At 45.3% G+C, this 11,575-nt stretch overlaps 1 protein-coding gene across 3 annotated transcripts in view; it reads right to left on the bottom strand.

The window, feature by feature from the left end:
• The window catches only part of PICALM (phosphatidylinositol binding clathrin assembly protein), a 93,198-nt gene extending 82,633 nt beyond the window's left edge, over positions 1-10,565 (bottom strand). For all 3 annotated transcript variants that reach the window (XM_084842517.1, XM_084842516.1, XM_084842518.1), the window contains exon 1: positions 10,241-10,565. In XM_084842517.1, coding sequence (XP_084698643.1) covers positions 10,241-10,370 — 130 coding nt within the window. In that variant the 5' untranslated portion in view covers positions 10,371-10,565. The remainder of the gene's footprint in view (positions 1-10,240) is intronic.
• Between the last annotated feature and the right edge of the window lie 1,010 nt (positions 10,566-11,575).

Consider the following 11,575-nt stretch of genomic DNA (forward strand, 5'->3'; position numbering starts at 1 on the left):
GACTCAAACTGTAGTAGTCTTCGAAATAACTTGGGTTAGAAAGTAAGCATGACTGATCTATTTGAATCTCCATATAAGAATTATATAACAGCATAGAAAAACAGATGCTTTTAAAGTGGAAGACACTGTCCTGGTTCCCACGATCACTGTGGCTTGTTTAAGCAGCAGTGCTTGCTGAGCACCATTTGCCTGTTGGAGGGGAAACAACCCTCAAATAACCCAACAACAGGCCATGGGTTATTTGAGTATTGTTTCCCCTCAAACAAGCCATGCCACCCAGGTTTGGGCAACACACGTGGGCAAGTAATTAGGAAAAGGGCACCCATGGCTTGTTTAAGCTGTGATGAACATGCAAACCGGGACACTGAATACATCAGATAAAAATATTCTGAGAAGCAAGCTAAATGCAAATTAATTGATGGTACTTCCAATTAGCAAAAAAAGCAAAGTATTATTCCCCAGGTATTCAACAGAAGGTATAGCAAAAAGAAAGAAAGAAAAGAGCTGAAGCTTAGGAATATGTTTTTTTGTTTTATAAGCATATACCAATCTGAAGGTCACCAGGTAAGAGGTATCTTCCTTTCTGAATGATGTCCAGATCTCTAAATTATAGGTAAACAACTTAAAGTTGAATGCATCAGCTACTATACAGGATATTAAAAAGCAGAACTGCTGGCTCTGACAACTTTCCAAGTGAACTGTCAAAGTTAGCCAAGTGCTGGAAGAACAGTTTAAATACAGTTTCTCAGAATTATTCTTCATTCCTTGGAAAAGGTGAAAATATTCTTGATACTAAAAGAAAGCCTATTTCTAAGAGATTATAAATTTTTGACTGGTATCTTAACCCAGAGGCTCAATAGTATTACAGAGCCAGATCAGCCTGGCTTTATTTAAGGCAGGGGTGTGGCTAGCCATATAGGAAAATAGTAAGTATCATTGAACAATACTGAAATTATACCAATACTACTACTTTTGGATGCAGTTAAGGACTTCAATAGGTTTGAGTGGCCTTATTTAAATGTTAGAACATTAAAAAAAAAAAAGCATTCAACCTGGTAACCAATTTCATAACACAGGTACACATGATATATTCTAATCTGAAATACTGGCAAATTTAGAACTAAAATACAACAGGATAACATGTGGAACAAGGCAGCAATCTTCTATCCTCACTGTTTCATTTGGCATTAGAATCTCTAAGCAGTTACAATTTAAACTAACCTATATATTAAAGAGGAAACAATCAAGAAAGTATTTCAACGTGGATGCCATTATGCAATCCTTAGAATCTCAGCTTCCTCATACAACTGTCAGATAATTGATGACTACAGTCCCATTTCAAGTTACATGAAGTCACACACAGTTGAATTTACTGGGAATGTAACTATACAAGTGAAAATCCAGAGCAGTACTTTTGAGTTCCATGAGTTTGAGGTACCTGATATGGAGTGGCCACTTCAAAAATAAAGGTTTGAGAGTTGGAGTCATTTAAAACTGTCTTGTTTCACTAAAATTTCTATAATAAATAGGTCTGTTTATTCCTCCCAAACTCCTGTTCTTATGACTTTATTATTGCTAGTAAGATAAAACCATTTTATATGTGCAGGAAACACCCTAAGGTTAAGATATCTACTATTTAACATTCAAACATCCATGAGGCTGCAGAGATTTATCGGTTAGGGTAGGAGTTCCCTAGTCTGAGGACATCAATAGTCTGGTAGGAATAAGAACAGATTCTGAACCATCTGGATTCATTTTGGATGGATTAAAGCAAGTGGGAAGTTTTTCTTAGATAAAAGGTTATTCCAGTTTAAATACTGACACCATGGTTGATAAACAGGAATTAAGCTCCAGAACCTCTCCAACAGCTGTACATAAATTCAATCTGGAAGGCAGCTTGGTTGTTGTAATGGGAGGAAAACATGTGCAAATTTAAACATGGGGTATTAAGAAATTCATTATGTGGGAAGCAATCAGGTAAAAAAAGGATCCCATTATAGTTTCAGTACTTTCTGCTACATAAGTGTGTCATATTAGAGGACAGAGAACACTTTGATTTAAATTAAACAGTGAGAAACATACGGAAGAAGTGCAGCTAAAGAAGGCACATGATCACAAATGCAAAAGTTCAGAAGTTATAAACAGGTCATAAACAAGGAATTGTGGGTCCAAGGTAAAATTCATACCTCGGAAACAACTATATGACCATTGTTAAAAGGCATAAATGCAAGATCACATCTCATCAGAATGACTCCAGCTAAATTAAATAAGATCAAATAGATTTAAATGCTAGAAACTTCAAGCAGGCTATTGTTGATGTCTTTAATTTGTGGTGAGGATTTTCGTATGTTCAAAAGTATGGGACTCAAGTATGTTTGTTGTTTATTCGTCCAGTCGCTTCCGACTCTTGGTGACTTCGTGGACCAGCCCATGCCAGAGCTTCCTGTCAGCCGTCGCCACCCCCAGCTCCCCCAAGGTCGAGTCAAGTATAGAATTTAACAAATCGCTGATGTTAACTGATTAATATAATAGGTTTAGGGAGCAACCCTACCAAGATAGGCGGCTGTTTCTGAACTCGGAAGCAACCACCTATCCAATGCAGGGCAGGAGAAGCACGGAGGGGATTGTCCCCTCCGCGTTTCAGCCACCCTGCATTTGCGGCTAGACAGATTTCAGCTGTCTAGCCACAGGAAAGCAGAGTGGGGAAAGCGGCGGCCGGACAACACGTTGGATGTGTCATACTGACATTTCTGCCTTCCCCGCCCTAGAACGCACCCAGGAACAGCCCGTTTTCGCCACTCCACACTCCTCTTCTGAGCACGGGGCCTTTCCAAGCTGCCTGTGAGGCAGCGCAGGAGTGGGGGGGGGTTGGTTCTCAGGGAACCGACCTCGGTGTGCAGGCTCGGAGGTCAGTTTCCAGAGACCAACGCATCCTGTGGCCATCTAGCCACTGACTAAAAAGTGGCATTTGATTTGTAAAGGAATTTTCAGTGTTATGAACTCATTCATAGATGCAATAAGGTTCCCACTTCAGATGGGAAACTGACACACGACAATGACTTGCCAGTGTCAATAAGTCAAAAATTCAAATGGAACTTAAAAACAGATCCTATGGACCGTACTGCCTTTTTTGAAGAGCAGACTGGAGTGGTTCTGCATGACACCATTTAACTATCTGTACTCTAGATGTAGGTTTCTTCACAGCTAAGGATGGATACAAGGTGACTGATAAGAAACAGCTTAAGTTTGAGAGAAGAATGACAAAGCACAGTTTTTTTGCCAGTGCAAGCAGAAAACAATCCTCTCACATTTTCCCACAGTACAGAGATGTATGACAGTATTCTGGCAAACTCGGAGATATCGTTGAGACAAAGTCTTTTAAAACAAGGTAATTATACTTCAACTTCCTTCTTAACCAACAATGCTCTCCGCTAAGCTATACTGAGCCCAACACCAAACCTACCTTACTTGCGCTGACAAGAATCAAGTCCACAAAATACATTTTACATGTGATTTACCTATGATTTCAGTATATTTCTCCAGAAGGTTTTTATGCTGGTATGAGCTACCATAGAGCATAAGCAGTTTTTGCTGAGTTCAGGAGCAGCTCAACTACTGGAATACAAAACATATTCATACTTTACACTCTTGTATAAGCGGTAACTTTTTCATGTTGGTTTCAACCTGTTTTGTTCAGGAAGTTTAACCACATCTCCTGCTGCCCATGTTCAAACATCCCCTGCTGTCCGTGTTCAAATGACACAAACCATAGCAACCCCCCACTGGGGGGTTGAATATGCAAAATGGCCACTGGCATGAGCCACAACCCGTAGTGGGCTGCAGTGATCCAGTGATTGTGCAAACCTGGTCAAAGAGTCCCTGCTGATTGAGAGGACAGCATATGCTTGCGGATCAAATACAGAACACACAGAGATCATCTCCAAGAACCATGAACACGAAATATTTAAGTCACCTAAAACTAGAGCCACACATTAGCTTTTACAGTCCTGCATGTCTTCTAGGGAATATCAGAGCCAGCGAATGAAAAAGCACTCTAAAAGCTTCAGAGTAATTGTACATGCTGTAATTTAAGTGGTGAAGTATGTGAGGTCTGGAGTTATACAATCCATCTAGACTTCAGCAGCAGCATCCAAATTGCACAACTCAGGTCTGGCCCAAGTTGCAAGAAGTCCTATAAAAGCAGCAGCACAATCCTGCCAGGGCAATTGCTTTTGCCAGACTCCCCTCTCAGCAAGAGATTCTCTTCCCTCCAGGATGAGATCCTCTTGCTCTCCAACCCACAAAACAATTATAACTGAGACACAGACAATCCAAGCATGTACTGTGCATGCATAGTGTACTTTTATTCCACTAATAATAATGTGTTGAGCTGGGGGAGAAAGAAAAATAAGGTGTTTGGTATTATAAAAGACTGCAACAGAGGAATTTTTCAATCCCAGGAATCCAGAGTCAGCGGAGCATATGGTCAAAGGCATTACTGGGAATCTAGAGTACTTCTAGTACCAAATGAGCATAGTCACTTAAGGGATTAGCCATTCAATATCTACATGCTGCTCACAGAAAGCAAGTAGATCAATTGCACAGAGAACACTGTACAGTCAGGCTTTCAAAGTCTGCAGCATTCATAAACCCAGATGTTTCACCTTGAACTTTATGATCCCAATTTTGAAAAGATTCATGAAGTTTATTACTTGGTTATAAGAAAACTTTGCAAGACCTAAATGCAAGAGCTAATGCATTTGAGTTAAGGTGAACTTTTTATTTAATGCTAAAGAACCAGGTTTTCCCCCATAGCAATGGTAATACATGTATGAATGTAAGTTACTTTAGTAGGGTAAGAAAATCAGACTTCTGTTACATTGGGCTACATCTCAGTTTACTACTATGACCCCACAACCACCACAATGAACCAACCTCTAGAGAAATCATAAGAGACAGAAACATACAAAAGTGGCTGTTCAGTTACTAGCTCGGGGTCATATCCAATGGCATCATTACACTGACAGAAGCTCAATCTGCAACCTCTTGCATGCCTACGAAGTGTGTTTGACACAAGTAGGGATGGGGGAGAATTTCTCCCCAAAACTTCGGGGGGGCGAGTGCCAACGCATTCGGCCCCCCGAAATCGGCGGTGAAATTCTCCGCCACCCCGCCACCCCCCCGGGATGGGACTTACCTTTCACGAATGTCCCTCCCGGCAGCGGGTCCCGGCGGCGGTTCATCGGGTCTTCGTCAGGGGCAGGGGCGGGGGCGGCAGCCGGTCTTTCGACCGGCTGCCGCCGCTGCCATTACAAGGAAAGTAAAAAACAAAACAAAACCCCGTGATAGGCTACGTTAATCATTACGTAGCCTATCACGGCTAGATCTCCAAAGTCAGCCATGATAGGCTACATTAATCGTCACGTAGCCTATCACGGGTGACTTTGAAAGAAAAAAAAAAGCACGTACGCAAATGGCGGCCCCCATAGGGAGCCGCCATTTGCGTTCCTTATTTGGTCCCTGTAGTCTACGTAAAGATTTACGTAGACTACGGCGAAAATAAGGGCAATGCTATTGCGCTATTTGCGTACGCGCTTTTTTTTTCAAAGTCACCCGTGATAGGCTACGTGACGATTTACGTAGCCTATCACGGCTGACTTTGGAAATCTAGCCGTGATAGGCTAAGTAAATCGTTACGTAGCCTATCACGGGGGTGGTGTGTTGTTTTTTTCTCCCACGGCCGGGTAGACGGGGCGCTTCTACCCGGCCTGAATTTCGCCGGCGAGGGATGGGGCGCCTCCCGCCCGGCCTGAATTTCGGCTGGGCGAGGCGGGGCGCCTCCCCCCCCTCGCATGAACTTCGGGGGGAGAAGCGAAGCGCCTCCCCCCCCACTGCGAAGCAAGCTTCGAGGACAGGTAAGGGACTTTCGTCCATCCCTACACAAGAGGAGGGTGGGGAAAAGGTCCCACCATGCTAGCAGATGCCTGCTAGAACAAAACTGGATTTCAAAATCCAGGCCTTCGTTTATGTAATCTCTAGCCAGTGTGGTGTAGTGGCAAGAGCGTTGGACTGGGAGCTGGGAGATCTGGGTTCTAGTCCCCACTCGGCCATGGAAGCTCAGTGGGTGACTTTGGGCCAGTCACACACTCTCAGCCCAACCTACCTCACAGGGTTGTTGTTGTGAGGATAAAATGGAGAGGAGGAGGATAATATAAGCCGCCTTGGGTTCCTTGCAAGAGGAGAAAAGGCAGGATATAAATGCAATAAAGAAATAAAATCTAAACTAGCCTAAGGAAAGGCATTTAACCACTGCTACTTATGGGTGGCAGCAAAAAAGTTTTTAGATGGAAGTTAAAAGGGGACCAAAATACCACCTACAGCTCCATGTTGGAAGGCAGAACTACTCACCAGCCCTCTGCAGCTCATTCCAAACAAGTCAAGCCACAGTGTACCAGCAGCAAAGTACAACTGCATCGTGTTCATGACCCAACAGTGCAAACAGCTTCCAGATACTCAACTCTGTCAAGCTACAAGGGAAGGCACACTTTCTCACCAACTCACTCAACAATCTGACTTGGCTGAAAATTCCTTTTTTACATCAAATATGGCAGTCAGACACTGCACATAAGCAAGTTCTGTCCACCAAGCCTTCCCAATGAGATTATTATAGCATGCACCACCTAAGGTTATTATTGAAATAATTCCACATTAGAACCACAAATGAGTTTTTTGCTACCTCATGTGGATTTGTCAAACATCAAAGCATAAACTCAATTTGTCTTCTTCTGCTGAATCCTAGAGAGAGCAACTAGCTAATTCCCCGTAGTACAAAAGCTCTATGGCAAAGCCAGGGCTTGAAAGATTTGTAGGCCCAAGAGATAAAAGAAGCCAGCTGGTACCCTCTTCAGCTGCAGCAGACCAATCTTCAAAACAGATGAGAAGAACATGTTTTCTTCTCCTGCAATCAGAAGGAATGTTTCTACAGGAAGTGTTCAAAATACATCTCATTTACCTGCTGCTCAGATGCACACAAAACAGTGTTCCCAAGCCCAATGTAACAGTGTCCACTAGCATGACAATTTTCCTTAAATTCTGTAGGCTAGCCCACCAGCCTTTAAAGTCAACAGTAATATCAGCTCTTTGTATAAATATTCCACACACAAGAAAACCCTGTGCCAAGGAAACCTAAATATTGTAGCCAGAATATTTGCATGCAAGCATTCTTTTTCATAACAATCTGTTTTAGACTCCATTTTTATACATTTTGGAAGGAATCAAAAGGAAATGATGAAGAAACGAACATGCAGTTTGGGGCCAATGGCCTATAAAGGTGGAATGAAGGATGCAAAAACAGGTCAAAGGAAAAAACAGCATATGCGATCCTTTCCCAAGTTGCTGGCTCTTCACCAGATTCTGCACAAACATTTGAGCTTTCCTCTGCAACTTCAGTGCCAAAAGATAGCATGTTTGAGAATTAAAGCTGAGGTTCGCAGAATAGCAAGATCTGTACTCAATGGCAGATTCAACACCCGAGATGCAATTTCATGAATGTGGAGAATATACACAGCCCCGACTATATATCAGAATTAAGAGCTACTCCTTCTTTGGTGCTGCCCAAACTCATTCAATAAGAAGTCATGGCTTATCCTCCCCGACTATTATGAGCTTCCTAATGGTAAGATTCCCACCAGGCATGTGCAACCCATTTACTCACACACCAATTCCAGGGGCAGAAGCTCTCAAAGTTATTTTCGCCATGCAAACTCGTTACTTAGGAGTGTACAGGCTTCTCCACTGTATTACAATCCAGCCAATGAGATACCAGGACCTTTATAAGAGGAATCAAGTACCCTAGAGTAGCACTTACAGTCTATTTTATGAAATGACAAGAAAAGGAGTGCAAATATGTCTGCCGAGGAGTCCTTTAGAGAAGCTGAATACTTTTTTCTCATGCACCGTACTGAACATTAAAGGTTTTACAAGATACTAACGCAGAAAGATTCCCATGAAAGCAAGGATCCTGAAAGGATGGGGTGCTTACCTCCACCCACCATATTGGATGGCTATACTACATGTTAAGGCCCTTGGTATTTAGATGTATTTGTAGGCAAACAGAAAATTAAGAACAGACTGGTGAATATTCAAATACTTGTGGCTCATATGGTCCCCAAGCAGTAGATTAACAAGACAATATTTCATAGCACAAGAAGAAAGGATGACATCTCAAGTTCTATGGTAGTCATTCTCTGAAGTCCCCAAAAGGGTACTGCAGAATGAAGACTTTCAACTACCGACTAAGCCTCTCATGCAGGTGCAGAGACTAAAAGAAAAGGTAGGCTCAGGCTCATACATATAGAATGCACAAAACACAGAGGAATGCCAAGAATTTTTTGCAAGCAGGTAGAGAAAAGAGGATTGCAATCTTTCTAAACTGCTGAATGTCCTTTATTATGAAATTGTCACAGAGAAGCGTGAATATAAAAATACAACTGCTCTATAAATACACCTTAATATTTGAAATACTTTTTGCAACTACTCTAGCCTAATTCAAGGGATGCCAAGTTCAAAGTTATTTATGCCTTGCTAAAGACAGGGCAAGACCAGGGGAGGGTGGTGCCAACGTCTCCCCTTGAGCAGAATTTCCTGAATATGAGCAGCCAGCCAAGTTCCAGGAAAAAGTTTTTTTTTTTAAAGGAGTAAGATATGAACTAGAGCAGAGGTGGGCAACTTGTGGCCCTCTGGATGTTTTGACCTACAACTCTCATGATCCCTCATCATTGGCTATTCTGGCTAGGGCTGACGAGAAGCGTAGGACAAAACAGCTGGAGAGCTACAAGTTGCCCATCCCTGATCAAAAGAGTAGATCAAGGCTACAATGAAGAGTGAAGCCACCTTGGGAGGGGCCTAAAATTAATGTTAAACAAATACGGAAGCCTGAAACCATGGATAGTTCAGAGGTGGTAGCGGGCTCAAATTAGAGATATACAGAGGTCGCCAAGAGAATAAAGGCAGGTTTGTGACATTTGAAACAGAACAGGCATGAGGAAATGGACTTCATTTAAAAGTAGAAAGTTAGGAGGGAGATACCGAAGTTAGAAGATGCAGCATGCCAATGATGAAGGCAAGACGCGGCAAAAAGTGTCAATGGGCAATCTGGTGTCACTTTGAGAAATAATGTCAATTGGCTTGATTAACTAGTGGGGGACTATAAATTAAGAGCACACTTGATTTCTGAACCTATATTGTATTCAGTATGCTAATGCAATAGGGAAGAAAAATAAAACCCTGGGCTGGCCTAATAAGGGGCAGTTTTCGCTAACTGAATTTTAAGTCCATACACTTCTTTTGTTAAGTCAGAATGGTACCAGTATTAAGGATTCACTGGTTAAACTTCCGGAGTTTGAAGACGAACTAAAATTTGTTTATTCATTCACTTTACAGGTCCAGCAACGTGGGGCACTGAGCTGGAAAGGACTCAAGGAAAGATAGTGGGGTGACAGCCAACAGATCAAAGAAAGGTTTTTGAAAAAAGAGGATGAGAGGTTGGGGGAGACAAGTTCGAAGGAAGACTACCACTGAGATTGGGAATCAAATTTTTGTCAATGTAAGAAGCCTGCTGGATCCAACCAGAGGTTTATCTAGTCCCACATATAGGGCATAAAGGTATTAATCTCTCCCCACAGCCCCCACCAATCACCCTCAGGCAAATGTTATTCGAATGCATACTATCCCTGAGCTTGGGGATTCATTGGCTTTTGCCAGACCTCTTCCCTGCCGCAGCCTCCACAAATGCATCTGACCCCCTTACACGGCCATATAAACTAGCTGCCGGTAACACATCTTGGGGCAGTGAATTCCTTAAGTTTTGTCGACGGGGTACTATGCAGGGGAAATAAAGCTTCAAAGGAAAAGTGCCAGTAGAAACTGGAGAAACGAGATGGGGAAAGAAGAAAAGCTGAAAAGAGTGGAGGGGGGGGCGCAGAACTTAAACAGAGTGAACTCCTCAGAGGATGCCGAAATAAGCGCGCATTTCAGACGCGGCAGCAAGCGGCCCAAGAAACGAGAGGGGGGCGGGAGGGGAAAGGGGTCCAGGGGGAGGTGGGGGAGGCCGATCTGACTTACTGAAGGACGCATAGAGGCGACAATTCAGGCACCTGGTGCGGCCTGGAGAAGGGATGTTATTTGGGGAAGGGAGGGGGGGAGGCTGGGGGAAGCGGGGGAGGGGGTCGGGCGGACTCACAGTCGAGGTGCTTCTTCTTGGGGCCCATCACCTCGTGCGTGGTGGCCTTGCAGACGGTCTTGGACACGGCGGAGCCGGTCACGCTGTGCTGCGCCGCCGTGATGCGGTCGGTCAGGCTCTGCCCAGACATGGTGCCAGATTCCGAGCGCCGCCGCCGCCGCCGCCGCTCTTCCTTCACCAGGCTTCTGAAGCTGGGGCGGCGACGGGAGGAGGGAGGAAGGCAGGCAGGCAGGCAGGCAGGCAGGCGGGCGGGCGGGCGGTCCCGGCCGGACCCAACAGCCCCACCAAGCCCTGGACGCCCGGCTGCGCTCCGCCCTCCGGAAGGGCCGGGCCTGTCACCCGGGAAGGGGCCTCCTCCTTCCCCGCCCCACCTCTACCGCGCCCTCCCCTCTCGCTGCCGCCGCCAGAGCGCCTCTGCCTCCCTCGCACGCACGCATCGACAGCTGGCCGCCGCAGGAAAATGGCGGCCGGAGGGGCCGCGCTCAGCTCCGCCTCAGATCTTTCCGGGCCGCCGGGATCACGTGAGTAGCATTTTTCCCCCTTTTTTTGAATCTCAACTCCCCGCCCCTCCGTCCGTCACCCTCCGTGGCCACGTGACACGTTACACTTTCAGGGGCACACCCCCGCCACGTGACATTCCATCGCCGCCTCCCTTCCCCTCCCCTTCCCCACCCGCACGCTCCGCTCCGGCCTTTCCCTCTTCCTCGTCGCGCCCTTCGCTGTCGCGTAACAAGCAGGAAAGGGCTGACGAAATCAATCGGGAGTTGCCGCGTGACCATTTCCTCTCTTCCACGCCCCACCCACCCCGCCCGCGCTCTCTGCTTCGTCACCATCTACGTCATCGCCGCTTCTGCGGGGGGGGGGAAGGGCTCGTAACCGCCGCTGGGCTTGTGAGGGAAATCGCAGCTGCAGCGCGTTCCCGCCAAAAATAAAAGTCGCGCATATCTCCGCGACTTTCTCCTGAAAAATAAAGTCGTACATATCTCCATGAGGGCCCGGCTGTCTTCGTTTCGGCCGGCCCCCGCCGTTTCCTCGGGACCTCGAGGGGGGGGGCCTTCGAAACTGACACGTGGAAAATTGCGCGTTCAAGACTGACACGTGAAAGGCAACGACGTGGCTCGCTGTCCCTACTTGCGTGAAGTGTTTCTGTGTCACGAACGTGGACCTCATACAGTAGCAAAACCTCCCAAGTGTATCTTTCCAGATTTGGGTAGAATATAGTCTTGGCTCTAACCCCACATTTAACAAACCACTTACTGAGTTTTGAAAACAACTGTGTTTCGAAGGCTGGGTTTCTACGATACAAAGGAGGTTGGGGTGACAGTTTTGTTGTGG

The sequence above is a fragment of the Heloderma suspectum genome, chromosome 3, assembly GCF_057233095.1.
Source record: "Heloderma suspectum isolate Gila_16-S chromosome 3, 16-S_ref, whole genome shotgun sequence".
NCBI lineage: Eukaryota > Metazoa > Chordata > Lepidosauria > Squamata > Helodermatidae > Heloderma > Heloderma suspectum.